Source organism: Hypanus sabinus, chromosome 1 (genome assembly GCF_030144855.1).
Source record: "Hypanus sabinus isolate sHypSab1 chromosome 1, sHypSab1.hap1, whole genome shotgun sequence".
NCBI classification, from domain to species: Eukaryota; Metazoa; Chordata; class Chondrichthyes; order Myliobatiformes; family Dasyatidae; genus Hypanus; species Hypanus sabinus.
Genome location: NC_082706.1, coordinates 3,058,689 through 3,080,488, shown reverse-complemented (window position 1 = coordinate 3,080,488; position 21,800 = coordinate 3,058,689). Strand labels below are relative to the sequence as shown.

Genomic DNA, 21,800 nt, shown 5'->3' with positions numbered 1-21,800 from the left:
GAGTTCAACGCAGACTGGTAACTCCTGCAGAGCCGCTGGTGCCAACTGCATCGGCCTTTGCCGTTCCTTTGGATTCATCAGTCGTGTGCTGCGTGGGCAACAGCTTGCTCTCGATATCACACTGCCCTGGCCTACATACAACATCCACGGTCCACTCCAACCAAAGATGGCCTCACCATCCTTTGGGAAGGAACTTTTCCACCCTTGCCTCCTCTGGTCTACCTGCATAAATCTGGCAAGGTCGTCAGTTCAAGCATAATTCAGAGCGAGCTGCTGATGTTGGCTTTGGACACAGTGTAGTTAGTGTCAGAAGGAAGACTGGAGAGCAGGACCTGATCTTACCTTGATGGTCCTGTCCCCAGACGCAGACACGATGTATTTATCATCGAAGTCAACCACGTTGACAGCTGCCCTGTGCCCGACCAGGACCCGGCGGAGGGTAATGTCTGTGGACGTGCTCATATCCCACACGGCTATCGAGCGGTCTTTGGAACACGTGACCATCATTCCATTGGTGAAGCGGAGGTGCAGTACAGCCTCACAGTGATGGATCAATGTGTTCAACATCTCTCCAGTGTTCACTTCCCACACCCTGCGAGCATCAAACATGAACAGATCAGCTTGAGAGAGCATAGTTACCCGGTGAAATGAGCAAGGGCAAATGAGACTGGGCAATCAGAGATTAAAGATTAGTTATATCTGTCACATGTACATCAAAACAAATGTTTGTGACAATGACCAACACAGTCCGAGGATGAGCTCATGTCATGCTTCCAGCACCAACATGGCATGCACGTAACCCACCATCTCGTGCACAAGATATTAAGAGGCACAGATCGCAAGGACAGCCAGAGACGTTTTCCCAGGGTGAAAATGGCAAATATAAGGAAGCATCATTTAAAGGTGACTGGAGGAAAGTGTAGGGGAGATGTCAGAGGCAAGTTTTTTATCTGCACAGTGAGTGATGGGTGTGTGGTACACTCTGTCAGTGAGGGTGGTAGAGGCAGATATATTAGGGACATCTAAGAGACTCTTAGATAAGCACATGGATGATAGTAAAATGGAAGATTATGTAAGAGGGAAAGGTTAGAGTAGGTTAAAAGGTGGCACAAATCCTGGGGCAAAGGGCCTGTAATGTGCTGTATCGTTTTATGTAATGTTAAATCGTATGACTGGGGAATTTCAGAGGAAATGAGAAGGTGCAAACACCTTACAGAGAGCAGAGAGAATTGAACCCCAATTGGTGGCACTGTAAAGCATTACGCCAATCACTGTGCTAAGGTGTTGAGAGAAAGTATGAGAACAAGGATGGACAGTTTTTATTTCGAGAATACTAAAGCCAGTGTGGCAGCAGGTTAAGTGTGTGGGGTCTAAGATAGGACTCATAACTGACTAAAGGTGTTGTTGTGCCTGACCAGACTGTATATCGTCAGCCTGGGAGGGAGGGAACAGATCACAATCTGTGTACAGCTCAGGGTGGTTTATCCACGGGGACACTGACTGTACGGCCCAGGACAGTTTATCCATGGGGACCTCTATTCCCACTTGCAAAATCCAACAAAAGAATTTCGAATAACTCACGTACCGTACTGTGGAGTCAGATGATCCTGTAATGATAACTTTGTCATCGTACTGCAGGCAGAGCACTGAGCCTGTGTGGCCAGTCAGAACATTCCTGCACTCCAAAGTATTTTTGTCCCAGATCTGAAGAGTGATATACAGAAAAAAAATCACCATTTTCTAGTACAACTGAGCATCAATCTTTTGTGAGTATTAACGTTTCCATCTCTCATTCTGAAAACAACCCTCAGTAATCAGGTGATCATGCCCTTTCTCTAAGCTACCCATCCCATGTTACTTACTCTTCTCCTAGTAACCGATCCTGTATTGACCCTTCTCCTAGTAACCAGTCCCGTGTTCCTGACCTCCACCAATTTCATGTTGCTAATGTTTCTTCCAGCAACCAATCCTGCATTCCTGACCAGTAATCCACTAGTAATCAGTGGCCCATCAACTTTTCCCCATGCCCAGTCCCAGCCTCTCTCTCCAACGTCTTGATATCCCTGCAGACAGCCAGTAGCCCGCATTTCTGTATGTGAAATAAGATCCTCTTCTCAAAATAAATGTAATTTGGTTTAGAAGAGCATTCCTGGTCTACAGTGGAGATGGTCAGGCTCATCTACAGAGTAAATGAGTACACTTGGCAACTCAGTAAAACCCATGCCTAGCGTGCTCAGTGGTAGTAATGAGGGTTAATACCGACTGTCTGAGAGAAAGAGTCACCCTGCCAGTTCGTAAATGGCCTCTCCCATTCCTTACACCCACCTTGATTGTGTTGTCACGTAGGCCACTGATGATTTTCTGGTCATCGTACTGTAAACAATAGACCCCTTTGCTTGTTTCACTGTGACAGTGAATGCGCTGTAAACCATGATGCCCACACCTCCAGTTGGATTCAATGGTCTGAAACAGAAACAGTTGCATCGTGTTTCCCAGTTTGCTCCAGAAGAACGATTTCAGTTTTCCTTTCCTTCACATGGATTTTGCTTACTAAACCTTTCCACCTTCCCTCACTCACCTCACGACTAAACTGACTTCACAACTACACTCTCACTTTTAAGGACTCTACAACTCTTTCTCCGTATTATTATTGATTCACCATAAGACATAGGAGAATTAGGCCATTCAGCCCATAAAGTCTGCCCCACCATTCCATCATGGCTGATCCTGGATCTGACTCAACCCCATACACCAGCCTTCTTGCCATAACTTTTGATGCCTTGATCAATGACGAACCTATCAATTTTCACTTTAAACATACCCACAGTTTGGGCCTCTTACACAGCCTGTGGCACAGACTCACTACTCCCTGGCTAAAAAAGTTCCCCCTTACCTCTGTTCTAAAGGGTTGCCCCTCAGTTTTAGGTTGTGCCCCACCATAGGGACCATACTCTCCACATCCATCTTATCTAGCCCTTTCAACATTCAGAAGGTTTCAATGAAATTCCCCGCATTCTTCTAAATTCCAGTGAGTACAGGCCCAAGGCTGCCAAACACTCTTCATGTGTTAACCTCTTCATTCCCAGAATCATCCTTGTGAAACTACTCTGGACTCGTTTTAATGACAACACATTCTTTCTGAGATATGAGGTCCAAAACCGTTGATAATACTCCAAGTGTGGCCTGACCAGTGTCTTTTAAGGCCTCAGCATCATCTCCTTGCTTTTATATTCTATTCCCCTTGAAATGAATGCCAACATTGCATTTTCCTTCTTTACCACAGACTCACCTGTGAATTAACCTTCTGGGAGTCTTGCACGAGGGCTCTGAATCCCTTTGTACCTTTGATATTTGAATTTTCTCCCCATTTAGATAATAGTCTGCACTTTTGTTCCTTTTACCCAATAGCATTATCATACATTTCCCAACACGGTATTCCATCTGCCACTTTTTTGCCCATTCTTCCAATTTGTCTAAGTCCTTCTGCTATTGCATTGCTTCCTCAGCACTACCTACCCCTCCACTACCCCTTCCTCAGCACTACCTACCCCTCCACTACCCCTTCCTCAGCACTACCTACCCCTTCACAGCACTACCTACCCCTCCACAGCACTACCTACCCCTCCACCTATCTTCTGCAAACTTTGCCACAACGCCATCAATTCCAGTATCTAAGTCACTGACAAACAATGTGAAAAGTAGCGGCCCCACTACTGACCCTTGAGGAACACTGCTAGTCACTGACAGCCAACCAGAAAAGGATCTCTTTATTCCCACTTGTTGACTCCTGTCAGCAATTCCTCTATCCATGCCAGTATCTTTCCTGTAACGCCAAAGGATTTTATCTTGTTAAGCAGCCTCATGTGTGGCACCTTACCAAATGCTTTCCAAAAATCCAAGTAAATTACATCTGCTGTCTCTTCTTTATGCACCCTGCTTGTTACTTCCTCGAAGAACATTAATAGATTTGTCAGGCAAGATTTCTGGTTACTGAAACCAAGCTGATTTTGACTTATTTTATCAGTAGTCTCCAAGTACTCTGAAACCTCGTACTTAGTAATGGAATGCAATACTTACCCAACCACTGAGGTCAGGCTAACTGGCCTATAATTTCCTTTCTTTTGCCTTTCTCCCTTCTTAAAGAGTGAAGTGACATTCGCAATTTTCCATTTCCCTGGAACCATGCCAGAATTAAGTGATTCTTGAAAGATCACAACCCCAATGCATCTGCCGTCTCTTTCAAAACTACAGGATCTAGTCCATCTGGTCTAGGTGATTTATCCTCCTTAAGAACTTTGAATTTGTAGCAATGGCACTCACTCCTGCTCCCTGACACTCAAGGACCACTGGCACACAGCTAGTGTCTTCCACAGTGAAGACTGATGCTGTTCATCTGCCTTTAGACAATAGACAATAGGTGCAGAAGTAGACCACTCGGCCCCTCGAATCTGCACCGCCATTCTGAGATCATGGCTGATTATTCACTATCAATACCCAGTCCTTGCCTTGTCCCCATATCCCTTGATTCCCCTATCCATCAGATATCTATCTAGCTCCTTCTTGAAAGCATCCAGAGAATTGGCCTCCACCGTCTTCCGAGGCAGTGCATTCCACACCTCCACAACTCTCTGGGAGAAGAAGCTCTTCCTCAACTCTGTTTTAAATAACTGACCTCTTATTCTCAATCCATGCCCTCTGGTACTGGACTCTCCCAACATCTGGAACATATTTCCTGCCTCAATCCTATCAAATCCTTTAATTATCTTAAACGTTTCAATCAGATCCCCTCTCAATCTCCTCAATTCCAGCGTGTACAAGCCCAATCTCTCCAATCTCTCTGCGTAAGACAGCCCTGCCATCCCAGGAATCAACCTAGTGAATCTACGCTGCACTTCCTCAATTGCCAGAATGTCCTTCCTTAAACCTGGAGACCAAAACTGTACACAATATTCCAGGTGTGGTTTCACCAGGGCACTGTACAAATGCAAAAGGACATCCTTGCTCTTGTACTCAATTCCCCTTGTAACAAAGGCCAACATTCCATTTGCCCTCTTCACTGCCTGTTGCACTTGCTCATTCACCTTCATTGACTGGTGAACTAGGACTCTTAGGTCTCTTTGCATTTCTCCCTTACTTAACTCTACACCGTTCAGACAATACTCTGCCCTCTTGTTCCTGCTTCCAAAGTGGATAACTTCACATTTATTCACATTGAATGACATCTGCCAAGTATCTGCCCACTCACCCAGCCTATCCAAGTCTCCCTGTATTCTCCTAACGTCCTCTTCGCATGTCACACTGCCACCCAGTTTAGTATCGTCAGCAAACTTGCTGATATAGTTTTCAATGCCCTCATCTAAATCGTTGACATAAATCATAAAGAGCTGTGGTCCCAATACAGAGCCCTGTGGTACCCCACTAGTCACCTCCAGCCGGTCCGAGAAACACCCATTCACTGCTACCCTTTGCTTTCTATCTGCCAACCAGTTTTCTATCCATGTTGAAACCCTGCCCCCAATGCCATGAGCTCTGATTTTACTCACCAATCTCCTACGTGGCACCTTATCGAATGCCTTCTGAAAATCTAGGTACACAACATCCACTGGCTTACCCTCGTCTAACATCCTTGTTACACCCTCAAAAAACTCCAACAGATTAGTCAAGCATGATTTGCCCTTGGTAAATCCATGCTGGCTCGGCCTAATCCTATTTCTGCCATCAAGATGTGCCACTATTTCGTCCTTAATAATGGACTCAAGCATCTTCCCCACGACTGACGTTAGGCTAGCAGGGCGATAGTTCTCCGTTTTCTCCTTCCCTCCCTTCTTGAAAAGTGGGATAACATTAGCCACTCTCCAATCTTCAGGAACTGATCCTGAATCTAAGGAACATTGGAAAATGATTACCAATGCATCCGCAATTTCCTGAGCCACCTCTTTTAGAACCCTCGGATGCAGACCATCTGGACCCGGGGATTTATTAGCCTTCAGTCCTACCAGTCTACTCATCACAGTTTCTTTTCTAATGTCAATCTGTCTCAATTCCTCTGATATCTTACGACCCTGGCCCATCCATACATCTGGGAGATTGCTTGTGTCCTTCCTGGTGAAGACAGATCTAAAGTACGCATTAAATTCTGTTGCCATTTCCCTGTTTCCCATAACAATTTCTCCCAATTCATTCTTCAAGGGGCCAACATAGTTCTTAACTATCTTCTTTCTCTTCACATAGCTAAAAAAGCTTTTGCTATCCCCTTTTATATTCCTGGCTAGACTGAGCTCATACCTGATTTTTTCTCTCCATATTGCTTTTTTAGTTAAGATCTGCTGTTCCTTAAAACTTTCCCAATCATCTGTATTCCCACTCATCTTAGCCCTGTCATACTTCTTTTTCTTTAATGCTATACAATCTCTGACTTCCTTTGTCAACCACTGTGGCTCCTTCCCCCTCTTTGAATCCTTCCTTCTCATTGGAATGAACTGCTTTTGCATCTTTTGTATCATGCCCAAGAATATCTGCCACAGCTGATCCACTGTCTTTCCTGCCAGGGCACCCGCCCATTTAACTTTGGCCAGCTCTTCCCTCATGGCTCCGTAGTCTCCTTTATTTAATTGCAATACTGACACCTCTGATCTGCCCTTATCCCTCTCAAATTGTAGATAAAAACTTATCATGTTATGATCACTACTTCCTAATGGCTCCTTTACTTCAAGATCACTTATCAATTCCTGTTCATTACACATCACCAAGTCCAAAATAGCCTTGTTCCTGGTTGGCTCAAGCACAAGCTGTTCCAAAAATACATCCCTTAGACACTCCACAAACTCCCTATCCTGGGTCCAGCACCTACCTGATTCTCCCAGTTCACCTGCATGTTGAAATCTCCCATAACGACTGCATTACCTTTAGCACATGCCAATGTTAACTCCCTAATCAACTTGTACCCAATATCCACGCTACTGTTTGGGGGCCTGTACACAACACCCATTAGGGTCTTTTTACCCTTACTGTTCCGCAGCTCAATCCACACAGACTCTACTTCCCCTGTTCCCAAGTCACCTCTTGCTAAGGACTGAATCTCATTCCTCACCAACAGGGCCACCCCACCCCCTCTTCCCATATTTCTGTCTCTACGATAGCACGTATACCCTGGTACACTCAATTCCCAGGCCTGATCCCCTTGCAGCCATGTCTCCGTTATCCCAACAATATCGTAATTCCCCATTTTCATCTGAGCTTCAAGCTCATCTGTCTTATTTCTGACACTACGCACATTCAAGTATAGAATTCTTAGCCCATTCCTCCTCTTTTTGCTTAAAACACTGTCTACTGTACCTAACCCAGCTCCTTGAACTTCCATCGGGCTAATTGCACCCTGAATTTTGATGACCTTCTCAAGATCACCCAAACCTTCTACACATTTAACCCCATCTCCTTCTGACCAACCCTCTGGATCTGGATCCCTGCCCCCTGCACATCTAGTTTAAACCCCCCCGAGCAGCACTGGCAAACACTCCTGCAAGAATGTTAGTACCCCTCCGGTTCAGATGTAGACCGTCCCTTCGAAACAGATCCCAATGTCCCTGGAACAAAGACCAATTATCCAAAAACCTGAACCCTTCCTTCCTGCACCATGCTCTCAGCCTCGTATTAATGTGCATAATCATTCTATTCTTCGCCTCACTCGCATGTGGCACAGGTAGCAATCCTGAGATTGTCACCCTGGAGGTCCTGCCTTTCAGCTTCACTCCTAACTCCCTGAACTCTCTAAGCAGGACCCCCTCACTCACCTTACCTACATCGTTGGTCCCTACATGGACCACTACATCTGGGTTCGTGCCCTCGTTCTCAAGAATAGCCTGCACCCGATCTGAGATGTCCCGGACCCTGGCACCAGGGAGGCAACATACCATCCGAGACTCCCGATCTGCCCCACAAAATCTCCTATCTGCCCCCCTAACTATAGAATCCCCTAAAACTATCGCTCTCTTCTCTTCCCTCCTCCCCTTTCTAGTTGAGGGTTCAACCTCTGTGCCAGAGGCAGGACCACTACAACTCATTCCTGGTAGGTCATCCCCATCAACAGTATCCAGTACGGTATACTTATTGATAATGGGAATGGCCGCAGGGGTGCTCTGCTCTCTCTGCCTGCTCCCCCTGCCTCTCTGGACCGTCACCCATCTGCCTACTTCTTGGTTTTTTGGTGTGACTACCTCCTGATAACTCCTATCTATCTCTGCCTCTGCCTCCCGAATGATCCGTAGTTCATCCAGCATCCTTTGTCCTTCATTACTAACTCACCAGCATTATTTTCCAGTGGTTAAATATCAACTCTCACCTACCTTTTACTCTTTATATAACCCAAAAAAAATTAGTGTCCTGCTTTATATTATTGGCTAGTTTGCCCTCATATTTCATCTTTTCCCTTCTTATGTCTTTTTTAGTTGCCTTTTGTTGGATTAAAAAAATTTCCCAATCATCCAACTTCCCACTCATTGCTACATTATATGCCCTATCCTTGGCTTTTATGCAGTCAAATTCCCCTGTCAGCCACAGATGCCTATCCTTGCCACTTGAGAAAAACTTCTTCTGTGGGATACTGTGACTTGTGAACTATTCCCAGAAACTTCAGGATGTTATGGTGAGGTTGTGTAAGACATTGGTGAGGCCAAATTTGGAGTTTTGTGCGCAGTTCTGGTCACCTAACTATAGGAAGGATATCAGTAAGATTGAAAGAGTGCAGAGAAGATTTATTAGGATGTTGCCGGGTCTTCAGGAATTGAGTTACAGGGAAAGAGTGAACAGTTTAGGACATTATTCCTTGCAGCGTAGAAGTATGAGGGGGGATCTGATAGAGGTCTGCAAAATGATGAGGGGTATAGACAGAGTAAATGCGAGTAGGCCCTTTCCACTTAGATTAGGAGAGATAAATACAAGAGGACATGGCTTTAGGGTGAAAGGGCAAAGGTTTCAGGGGAACTTTAGGGGGAACTTCACTCAGAAAGTGGAGGGAGTGTGGAACGAACTGCCATCTGAAGTGGTAGATGCAGGCTCACTCTTAAGTTTTAAGAATAAATTGGATAGATACATAGATGGGAGAGGTCTGAAGGGTTATGGACTGGGTGCAGGTCAATGGGACTAGCGGAATAAAATTTCGGCACAGACTAGAAGAGCTGAATGGCCTGTTTTCTGTGCTGTAGTGTTTTATGGTTCTACCTCTACTCTGCTGTCTTCCCCACCAGTATCCCCCTCCAATTCACCTGGGCAAGCTCCTCTCTCATGCCGCTGTCATTCCCTTTATTCCATTGCATTACCGATACGTGTGACTTAAGCTTCTCCCTCTCAAACTGCAGTATGAATCCAATCATAAGGTCTCTAATAAAATCTGGATTATTACACAACACCCAATCTAAGATAGCCTTTCTCCAAGTAGGCTCAAACACAAGCTGGTCTAAAAAGCCTTCTCATAGGCATTCAACAAATTCCCTCTCTTGCGATCAGACACCAACCTGATCATCCCATATTGCAGTCCCCCATTACTATTGTGACATTATCCTGATTACATGCCCTTTCCAGCTCCCTTTGCAATCTCAACTTCACATCTTGGCTACTATTTGGAGGCTTATATGTGATTCTCATTATGTTTTTTTTACCCTTGCAGTTTCTTAACTCTACCCACTAAGATTCAACATTCTCTGATGCTATGTCACCTCTTTCTAAAGATAAAATTCCATCTCTTACCAACAGAGCCGTACCACTGTATATGCCTTCCTGCCTGTCCTTTTGATGCAAAGTATATCCTTTGATATTAAGCTCCCAACTATGACCTTCTTTCAGCCACAACTCAGTGGTGGCCACATCATCATACCGACCAGTCTCTAATTGCACCACAAGCTTGTCCACCTTATTCTGAATGCCACACGCATTTAAATACAGCACCTTCAGTCCTGCATTCTTCGCCCTTTTGAATTTTGCCTCTGTGGTAAAATTTAACTCTGTGCACTGTGCATTTGTACCCAGTCATTGGCTTGTCCTTCCTTACCTTCATATCACACGCATCATCTACTTGCAAATCTGCTGGCTCATCCTCAGCTCGATCATACTGGTTCCCATCCCCCTGCCATATTAGTTCACACCACTCCCAATAACTGTAGTAAATCTGCCTGCAAGGATATTGCCCCCCCCCCCCCCCCCAAGATTCAAATGCAAACCATCCCTTTTGTAAAGGTCACACCTGCCCCAGAAAAGATCCCAATGATCCAGAAATCTGAATCCCTGACCCCTGCTCCAATTCTTCAGCCACATATTTATCTGTCAGCTCACTCTATTCCTATGCTCACTGCTGCCTGGCATAGGCAGCTATCCTGAGATTACTACCCTTGAGGTCCTGCTTCTCAGCTTCCATCCTAACTCCCTGTATTCTGATTTCAGGACCTCCTCCCCTTTTCTACCTATGTTTTTGGTACCAATATGTACCATGACTTCTGGCTGCTCACCCTCCCTTTTCAGGATATTGTGGATACGTTAGGAAACATCGTGGACCTTGGCAACTGGGAGGCAACTTCATCCACATTTCTTTATTGCACCCACAGTATCACCTATCTGTCCCCCGGACTATAGAGTCCCCTCTTACTGCTGCCATCCTCTTCAGTTCCCTACCCTTCTGAGCCACAGAGTCAGACTCAGTGCCTGAGGCAAGGCCTCTGTTGCTTCCCCCAGGTAAGTCCCTCCCCCTCCCAATAGTACTCAAAATGGAGTAGCTATTGTTGAGGGGAACAGCCACAGGGGTGCCCTCCACTACCTGATGTTTTCCTTCCTTCTCTTGACAGTCACCCATTTATCTTCATCCTGTTTACTTATTGGTTTTTGTATTTGCAGTTTGTCTTCTTTTGCACATATATAGATAGCTAGCTACTTTATTGATCCCGAAGGAAATTACAATATTCATTGTTAGTATTTGTGTGTGGTTTTTCATTGATTTTACTGTATTTCTTTGTCCTACTTTGAATGCCTGCAAGAAAATAAATCTCCTTGTATATGGTGACATATACTTTGATAATAAATTCACTTTGAACTTTAGCTTCCAGTGCAGAGTTCCCACGAACATTTCCTCCACCACTACATTCCTCACCTTGAAACTTCCTGAAAATTTGCTGCTCCAGTTTCAATGAAAGGTTAACAAGCTGAAATATAATATCTTCTCTCTTCAGACTTGTCTGACCTGCATTTCCTGACTTTAATTCACATTGTCAGCAACTGGATTACTTCGCTCACCACAGAAGTATCTACTGAAACACTTACAATAAATTAACGCAAGGAAGTCTGCCTCACTAACTTGTAGCTATCTGCCTGCCAACTCCTTCTGAAGACATAACTCTGGGAGACAAAGGACGTGGTGGTACTGTGCACAAGAGGCAACTGTACTGAACAGAATGATCACAGTGTTTGCCACATCTCAGCTCTGAAGAGTCAGAATGGTCTGGATTCAAGTCCGGCTCCAGAGACTTAGCGACATAGTTCAAGCTCAATCACGGTGCAGAAATGAGTGTTGTGCCACTGTTGGTGGTGGGGTGCAAATACATCTTTACCAAAGGAGGTGTAAGGCACTTCTTCCCCCTGCTAGGCCACTGGTCACCCTTGGGCAAGAAGTAGCACCTGCTTAACCACCCCCCCAACCCCGATCAGGGACATGTGAAGTCATGGGAGCAGGTGGTGGGTGGTCGTATGAGCAGCTGGTGGAGATCACAAGTCCTGGTTATGTGACCACTGACTACAGGCAGACAATCTCTGAAGAGTACTGATAATGGCTGGGGTCACCTGACACTGCACAGAAGAAGGCAATGGCAAACCGCTTCTGTAGAAAAATTTGCCAAGAACAATCACGGTCATGAGACCATGATCGGCCACATCATATGACACGGCACACAATGAATGAACCACTGGACGTGTTGTCGTTCAGGTGAGATGTTAAATGAGACTCTTGGTCAGCTGCATATGAAACATTCCTGCGATCATTTCAGAGTGGGTTCTGCTGGAGTTCTGGCCCAATATTCATTGCAAACATAATTTGGATATTGTCTTGGTGACATTTATGGAGTTCACTGTGAACAAGCTGAGGGTGATTTTAAACACTAGAGTCCACAGATGCTAGAACTCTACAGTAACACACACAAAATGTCAGACAATCCATAGATGCTCCTGTCCTGCTGAGTTCCACAGCATTTTGTGTGGGAGTAATCTTGCTTTCCCAACATGAAATGTATTACTATTTCACACATTAACTTAACCCCACCAGCAATCAGAGTGTCTGGAGATGATGCTTACCTCTATATCTTGTATAATTTGTGGGTACAGAGATCTGTAGAAGGAATCTGGAGGCAAAATGCCATCGGAGGGCTTGTTTTTGAACAAGTACTGGATCCTGTAAATAAAAAAGTCCTTTAGCATTGGGGAAATCATGCCACAACCCCACTTCAGTGAGGGTGCTGCTGGCCCTCACACAGGAAGGTTTATTCCCAATGTCAGTTACCCTCAAACGGAATCTACGGCATCATTGGAGACTTTTAGCTGGGAGCCGAGTTTACGTTACAAGGCGAGCATACTTCTCTCTCTTCCAGTCAAACCTCCACATTAATACAAGTGATTTGACGGGCCCAAAACAGGCGCAAGGAGCCGAAGACACAACAACGGAATGTGGCCATTCAGCCCATTGAGTCTGCTCCACCATTCCATCCCCATTCTCCTGCCTTCTCCCTGTAACCTTTGTCACCCTGACTAATCAAGAACCTATCAACCTCCGCTTTAAATATACACAATCAGCTCGCCTCCAGTTGTATGTGTCAATGGATTTCACAGATTCACCACCCTCTGGCTAAAGAAAGTCCTGTTCATCTCTGTTCTAGAGGGCCGTCCTTCTATTCTGACCCAGTTCTAGACTCCCCCACTATAAGAAACATCCTCTCCACAACCACTTTGTCTAGGCCTTTCAATATTTGATAGCTTTCAAGGAGATTCCCCACACCCCCACCACCATTCTTCTTAACTAAGCCAGTACAGGCCCAGAGCCATCAAATGCTCCTATGTTAACCCTTTCATTCCAGGACTGATGTCATGAATTGCCTATGGACCCACTCCAATGATGGCATATCCTTTCTCCGATAAGAGGCCCAAAATTGCTCACAATACTCCAAAATGGGGTCCGACCAATGATTTATATAGCCTCGGCATCACATTATTACTTTTATATTTCTGTCCTCTTGAAATGAATGCAAACCTTGAATTAACTAGTTTAAATTCTTGTACCAGTTATGTACCACTATGTTCAAATACAGGAAAGGCTGTTTAACTCTTGGCATCAGAAACGAGTGGAGACATGGAAATGGGGTATAAATCTCCAACAATTGGCACGATAGCATAATGCTATTACAGTGTCAGCAACCCGGGTTCAATTCCCACCAGTGTCTGTGAGGAGTTTGTATGTCCTCCCTGTGACCACGTGTGTTTCCTCTGGGTGCTCCGGTTTCCTCCTGCAGTCCAAAGTAGGTTAATCGGCCACATGTCTGTAATTGGGTGGTGCAGGCTCGTTGCACTGGAAGGGTGTGTTAATGTGGTGAAAATCTAAAATTTAAGAATGAAATATTTTCGTCAGCCACTTGAGGCAGTGAATTAAAATGGGCAAATTGGGTGAAAAGGCCCAATCTGTGTTGGAACTGAGAGCTGTTCACCCCATTAAAAAACATTGCTTACAATTTTTATCTCGTTAGCTAATGGGAACCTACTGTGTGCTGCACCAACAGGCAATGCAACCCACAAATCGGAAACAAATTAGTATAATACTCGTGTGGACAGTGCTGCTGGCTACAAAAATATCAGGCCTACGTCTTTCCCAAATTCAGAGCGCACAAAGATGGGAAAGGGTTTAACTGTGTGACGGAGTGCCAGTGGGGTATTCCACTGAATGTGGCTGTGTTTCAGAGCGCCAGTGAGGTACTTCAGTAAATGTGACTGTGTGACAGAGTGACAGTGGGGTATTCCAGTGAATGTGACTGTGTGACGGAGTGACAGTGGGGTATTCCAGTGAATGTGACTGTGTGACGGAGTGCCAGTGGGGTATTCCAGTGAATGTGACTGTGTGACGGAGTGACAGTGGGATACTCCAGTGAATGTGACTGTGTGACGGAGTGACAGTGGGGTATTCCAGTGAATGTGACTGTGTGACGGAGTGACAGTGGGGTATTCCAGTGAATGTGACTGTGTGACGGAGTGCCAGTGGGATACTCCAGTGAATGTGACTGTGTGACAGAGTGACAGTGGGGTATTCCAGTGAATGTGACTGTGTGACGGAGTGACAGTGGGGTATTCCAGTGAATGTGACTGTGTGAGGGAGCGCCAGTGGTGTATTCCAGTGAATGTGGCTGTGATGGTGCCAGTGGGATACTCCAGTGAATGTGACCGTGTGATGGAGTGACAGTGGGGTATTCCAGTGAATGTGACTGAGTGAGGGAGCGCCAGTGGTGTATTCCAGTGAATGTGGCTGTGATGGTGCCAGTGGGATACTCCAGTGAATGTGACCGTGTGATGGAGTGACAGTGGGGTATTCCAGTGAATGTGACTGTGTGAGGGAGCGCCAGTGGTGTATTCCAGTGAATGTGACTGTGTGACGGAGTGTCAGTGGGATACTCCAGTGAATGTGACCGTGTGATGGAGTGACAGTGGGGTATTCCAGTGAATGTGACTGTGTGATGGAGTGACAGTGGGATATTCCAGTGAATGTGTCTGTGGTACAGAGTGCCAGTGGGGTATTCCAGTGAATGTGACTGTGTGACGGAGTGCCAGTGGGATACTCCAGTGAATGTGACTGTGTGACGGAGTGACAGTGGGGTATTCCAGTGAATGTGACTGTGTGACAGAGTGACAGTGGGGTATTCCAGTGAATGTGACTGTGTGAGGGAGCGCCAGTGGTGTATTCCAGTGAATGTGGCTGTGATGGTGCCAGTGGGATACTCCAGTGAATGTGACCGTGTGATGGAGTGACAGTGGGGTATTCCAGTGAATGTGACTATGTGAGGGAGCGCCAGTGGTGTATTCCAGTGAATGTGTCTGTGGTACAGAGTGCCAGTGGGGTATTCCAGTGAATGTGACTGTGTGACGGAGTGACAGTGGGGCATTCCAGTGAATGTGACTGTGTGACGGAGTGACAGTGGGGTATTCCAGTGAATGTGACTGTGTGACGGAGTGACAGTAGGGTATCAGAGTGAATGTGACTGTGTGCCAGTGGGGTATTCCAGTGAATGTGTCTGTGGTACAGAGTGCCAGTGGGGTATTCTAGTGAATGTGACTGTGATGGAGTGACAGTAGGGTATTCCAGTGAGTGACAGAGCATCAGTGGGGTATTCCAGTGAGTGTGACGGAGTGTCAGTGGGGCATTCCAGTGAATGGGACAATGGACAACAGATTCCACAGATCCATCACCCTCTGGCCAACAAAATTCCTCCTCAGCTCAGTTCTAAAGGGATGTCCCTTTATTGTGAGGCCACAGCCTCAGAGACAGTTTCTCTTACCAATGAAAACATCCTCTCCACATCCACTCCATCCAAGCTTTGCGGTATCTGGTAGAGTTTAATGAGATCCCCCCTCTACCTCCACTACATACAGCTATCTACATCTTGTCACATATTAAGCCATCCTTACCATCCCCTTCGCTCTGAAAGCCCCTTCCAGAGGGTGTCTGTGCGCACCATCCTCTCCATTAACTTCTTCCAGAGCATTCCATCAGAGATGACTCGGTACCATTCCTTACACACGAGCTCTGCGGCGCACAGTGAACGGGCGTCCAGGAACGAGAGGATGTTCTCTGCAATGTGATCCAGGCCACGGGCTAGAGACACCAACCATACAGTTACTGAGGGAAGGAATCTTAACCAGATATGCTTGACTTCAGGTTTTCAAAATCGTACGATAAAGTCCCGTATAGAAACGCTGGTCTGAGGATTGTGTAATAAAGAGGTCAGAGTTGGCATGGAAAGAGTCTCAAGCATTTGTGGGAAAACTAGCTTTTCCAGAGTGGAGAACTCTATGGGGTGATGCGGTAGTGTAGTGGCTAGCATAACACTATTACAATGTCAGCGTTCACCGATTGGGTTTCAATTGCCGCCACTGCCTGTCAGGAGTTTGTACGCTCTCAATGTGACTGAACGGGTTTCCTCTGGGTGCTCCGCTTTCCTCCTGCAGTAGGGTTAGCTTTTGAGAGTTGCGGGCATGTTATGTTGGCACCGGAAGCATGGCGACATTTGTAGGTTGTCCCAGCACCTCTGCGCTAATTAGATTTGATGCAGATGACTCATTTGATGTACATGTGCCAAATCAAGCAAATCTTTTTTTGAGACGATTATGGTTTATAATTTGTCAAGGGTCAATTTTTAAAATCTCGGAAACCAGAGTTCAAGTGGGTTAAACAGTGAGGAACTGGGTGACAGCAGAAAGTTATAACATCCCAACGTTTATCGGAATGACTATTTCTAGAACAACTATCTGTTTATGCTTGCACAGCTTTGTACCTCCTCCCTGGTCCAAACTCCCAGAAGGGATTTAAAAGACACAAGAGAAATAAAAGATTTTTTAAAAAATGCTACTGTTTACTCAGTTTTTTTTAAAAACAATGACCACCTTGATGTTTTTATGTTGATTTCTCCCCTTTTTACCATTTTCCCCACTGACATACGCCATACTCTCTTCAAGAACTCGGCTCAGAACCAAACCTTCCCAGTTCGATGTCCAAACACGCAGCGGTAAGTCACACATCCAACAGCTTCAAGAGATCTGAGAATGTTTGACCTAAATACAAATTAAAATCAGAAAACGCTGGAAATGCCTTTTTACTGCAATGTGGTCAGTGACTTGCAATGTGAACTGGTCTTCTCTTTACAGATGTGGCCTTACTTACTAAGTATTCCAAGTATTTGGAATCAGATTTTACTAGTACTGATATGTCATGAAATTTGTTGTTCTGTGGGAGCAGTCTGGTGCAACATATAAAAATATTACTACAAATTACAATAATGATATAAAATAGATAAATAGTGAAGTAGTGTGCATGGTTCCCTAGGCAGTTTAGTAGAAGTTATTCCTAAAGTGTTGAGTGTGTGCCTTCAGGTTCCTGTACCTCCTCTCTGATGGTAGTAATGAGAAGAGGGCATTTCTGGGTGATCAGTACACTTCATGATGGACGTCACCTTGAGTCACCACCTCGGTGATGGGGAGGCTAGTGCCCATGAAGCAGTGGAGGCTACCTCAGGAAATATATTTAAGGTTGGATTGATTTTTGCATAGTAGGGGAATTAAGGGTTGTAGGGAAAAGGCAGGTAGGTGGAGATGAGTCCATGGCCAGATCAGCCATGATCTTATTGAATGAAGGAGCAGGTTTGACAGGCCAGATGGCCGACTCCTGCTCCGATTTATGTTCTTACGGAGCTAGTGGAGTCTATAACTGTCTGCAGTTTTTTCTGATCCTGCACATTGGAGCCTCCATGTTAGACGGTGATGCAGCTACTCAGAATGGTCTCCACAGCACATCTGTAGAAACTTGCCTACAAAGCCATCAGTTCCGTCATCCAAATCGTTGACATATAATATGAAACAAAGCGGTCCCAATACCAACCCATATGGAACACCAGTAGCCATCAGTATTTGACCAGAATAGGCCCCCTTTATTCACACTCTTTGCCCCCTGACAGTAAGCAATTCTTCTATCCATTCTAGTATCTGTCCTGTAATACCATGGGCTCTAGTTAAGCAGCCTCTTGTATAGCACCTTGTCAAGAGCCTTCTGAAAATCCAAGTAAACAGTACCTCCTTTGTCTATTGTGCATGTTATTTCCAACAGATCTGTCAGACAAGACTTCCCCTTAAGGAAACCATGCTGACTTTGGACGATTTTGTCATGTGCCTCCAAGTAACCGAAAGCCTCATTCTTAATAATGGCCTCCATCATCTTCCCAACCACTGAAGTCAAGATAACTGGCCTATAATTTCCTTTCTTCTGCCCGCCTCCCTTAAAGAGTGGAGTGACATTTGCATTTTTTCAGTCCTCTGGAATAATTGCAGAATCCAGTGACTTTTGAAGAAAAAAACATTTGACTGACAGATGAAGTGAATGCCACCGCCTCTGCCTTTACCTGATACTGCTGTTCTGTCTATGCCAGGGGCTCCCGTTTCTTTATACCATGGACCCCTACCATAACGAAGGGGTCTGTGGACTCCAGGGTGGGAAGCCCCAGTCTATTCAGTGGAAGGTTGAAGTGCTGTGTTCAAAGTGCTGGGGATGTGCTGTGTCCCTGTGAAGCAAAGTACACAGCAGTCCCTGATAGCTCTGAGACCTAAACAGTCTTGACTTTTTATCTTCCCGAGAATGTATATTAGCCAGAAGGATAGTAGAGAAGGGTACCCTACTAGAGAACTGCATTTCAGTTTTACTTGCAGTTCTGCCCAGCAGCCATGTTTCCTGAGACAATAGAGATGTTCTCTAAGCTTCCAGCTGCTGCACTTGTTCCCAGGGTAGACTGCAGTCCAGAGTTGGCGATACCAAAGATCGATAGTATTAATAAACGACACTGTTGCTCACTGCAGTGTCTGTGACTGTGACTGTGAGATTCAGCTGTAGTCATACTGAACTGGAATATTTAATGATTCTTTTGGGAGCTGCACACAAAAAGTTGCCATTCTCTGGCGCCATAATTCTGAGCCTTCAGTTCTCTCTGCGTGTCTACCCTCTCTTATTGGAAGATCTTTACTCCTTTCATGCAATTTATTTTCAGCATCATCAAGCAATTCTTGGCCCTGAAGCAGTCCCAAGAGTGTTGTGTTACGTGGTTCCGGAGACCTGCGATGGCAGATCATGTTCCGTGAAAGGCACTGGTAAATCTGTGCCGTAAGCCATCTTTAATTCCTTTCTGCAAGCTGGTACGAAGGGATGTATGCACAAATACTACATGGAAACTAATCTAAACCTCAATGCTGACAGTAGCTTAGTTATTGCTGCTACCCATAGCTAGATAGCGCAATCTATTTGGTGTCTCATATGCATTAACATTTCTTTCTTCTGCAAGACAACCGCTGTTCCAGCACCCGGCCACTCTCCTCCTCTCTTCCACCCAAATCGGTGAGGAAGACTTTATAGAAATGTTTAAAATGATGGCAGACAACGATAAAGTGACTGTATCGGACTTTTCCCCAGTGGAGTGCAAAACTAGGGTACATATATTTCGGAGAGAGGGGAAAGATTTAAAAAGGACCTGAAGACAACTTTTCACATAGAATAAGGTGAGACTGTAGAACGAGCTGCAAGAGGAAGTGATTGAGGCAGGTACAGTAGTATAATTTAAGAAGCATTTGAATAGGTACAGGGAGGGCAGGGCTGAGAGGGATATAGACTGAATGTAGGAAATTCAGATTTATTTATCACATGTACATCGAAACACAGTGAAATGCGTTGTTTGTGTTAACAACCAATGCAACCCAAAGATGTGCTGGGGGCAGCCCGCAAGAGTGACCACACATTCCAGTGCCAACACAGCATGCCCATGATGTTCAGCAGAACAACACAAGCAACAGCAGCAAAATATGCCCCTCACCCTCCAACCCATCCCCCCACCCCACAGATACACAGGTCTCCACCTCAGGACAGACTACCTGTGGGCCTCCTCTGGAATTTGAACCAACTGGGTGGACATCATGGTTGGTATGGACTGGTCGGCCAAAGTGCCTGCATTTGTGCTGTACTGCTCTGGAACAGTCGCAGGGCTGAGGTTCCTGCAGTATGTCAATCTAAACAAAATTAGGACGGTTTTCTCAGCAGAGGTGGTAAAAGGTACATTCGTGAAGGATTTCAGAACAAACTGGGCTGTAATGTGGGTAAGGAAAACCACTCCTCATGGCAGGAAATTCAGAAAAATGGGAGGCAAACAGCCTGAACAACAGAGCCATGTGAACAATGAGAGGGGAGAGGAACCAAAGTTCATCACATTGTCCAGCCAGCCCATCCCTGCCCACGCACCTGGTAAGACTGTAATGAAGTCCCTCTGCAACATTGGTTTAAGATAGGAGTTGATGTGACCGTGTTGGTAGTGACACATTCGGGATATCAGGTTCTCGACAAATTCCACCTGATCGGTTTCTGTCCACTGATCGAAGTATTTCACGCACTGCTCTTTCTGCTTCTCATAACTGGTGGGAGGCTTCCGCTGCTTGGCTGCGATCATACTCGACGTACCAATGCTGAGTTTGGTCTGCAACAGAATAAGATGCTACTGTATTAGGAAGAAAGACAGATGAAGCTCTTAAAATTAAATTTCTAGGCCCTTTGGTGCTGAATTTGTCTCAAAGGGCTTCACAGAGGAAGCAGGAGAGAGGTCAGGAGAAATGGAGCTGGAGGAGGTTGGTACATGGGGTTGGAGATTTCAAAACAGTACAGGCCCTTTCTAAGATCAATCCAACCCCTCCCTCACAAATTTTAGAGATACAGCGTGGAACAGGCCCTTCTGGCCCAGTGAACCACACCATCTGCAACCCATTTATTTAACACAATTCTAGTCACAGAACAATTTACAATAGCCAATTAACCTACCCACTGGTGCCTCCTTGAACTGCGTACGGAAACTGGAGCACCCAGAGGAAACCCATGCATTCATGGGGAGACCAAACAAACTTCTTACAGATTGGCACCGGAAACGAACTCTGAAACAGGCTGAGCTTGAGAGTTACTGTGCTGCCCGCACAGTCCTGCATAGGTACAAGGCATTTGTCAGGAGGAGGGAATTGGGAGGACTGATGTGATGGCTGGCGTTGCACAAAAGCCAGCAGATAATAGAACACCAAACCACAGCCATGCACAGATTTATACACTAATCAAACATCTGAAAATTCATTTCATCTGGAGCAGATACACAGAGTTCACACTCCCTCCCTCAATTGTCCCCTATCAATAGGCTTTGCAGTTAGAGACCAGCTGGCACATTGTGTCTACTTTGGCTGCAACTGGCTTCGAAATTAAACATTCCCAGATAACGGTCCAGGTCCCTGCATGGCAAGTTATTCAGGTACCTTACGGAGACCAGAAGACACAGGAGCACAATTAGGGTATTCGTCTCCTTGAGTCTGCAGAACCATTCCATCATAGTGTTTTAGTGAGAGTACACTTGAACTAGTGTACAAGTCATGGTAACAGAATTCAGTGAACTATCCTGAACTTTGTACTTGGGATGGGAGTTTATCTCATCTGGAGGAACCAGAGACACCTGGCTACCTACACTCCATTCAGTTTAGAAGAAGAAGCAGTGATCTTACTGAACCATACAAGATTCTTGAAGAGCTTGGTAGATGAGATATCCTGCTGGCTGGTCCACAACAGGTGAGAAGATTTCTTCACCCAGACGGCAGTAAGTCACTGGAATTCTCTGAATCCCTCCCCCCCACCCAGCCCACTTGGGCAATCAGGGGCTGTTCAAGGCAGGGGTTGGCAGAATTTTAAAGGATGTGGAATTAGCTCAGGAAGGTGGGGTGAGGCAAACAATCACCATGGTCCATGTTGGGGCAAGGAACGCCCACTTCTCTTCTCACGAGGCTCTGAGGATTTCTGCCTCTAACATACTCTGGGCCGAGATTCCCTTCCCACACCCAATCACCGGCTGAGTGGTCTCAGTTTCACAGAGCATAGAAATCTACAGCAATTACAGGCCCTTCGGCCTACAATGCCGCACCGACATTGTAACCTACTCGAGAAGCTGCTTAGAATTACCCTACCACAT

General features: G+C 45.6%; 1 protein-coding gene across 2 annotated transcripts in view; it reads right to left on the bottom strand.

The window, feature by feature from the left end:
- The window catches only part of LOC132387351 (F-box/WD repeat-containing protein 1A), a 46,631-nt gene that overhangs the window by 11,786 nt on the left and 13,045 nt on the right, over positions 1–21,800 (bottom strand). For both annotated transcript variants that reach the window (XM_059959741.1, XM_059959788.1), the window contains 6 exons: positions 20,051–20,282; positions 15,691–15,877; positions 12,325–12,421; positions 2,326–2,463; positions 1,586–1,704; positions 343–592 (listed from right to left, as the gene is read on the bottom strand). In XM_059959741.1, coding sequence (XP_059815724.1) covers positions 343–592; positions 1,586–1,704; positions 2,326–2,463; positions 12,325–12,421; positions 15,691–15,877; positions 20,051–20,282 — 1,023 coding nt within the window. The remainder of the gene's footprint in view (positions 1–342; positions 593–1,585; positions 1,705–2,325; positions 2,464–12,324; positions 12,422–15,690; positions 15,878–20,050; positions 20,283–21,800) is intronic.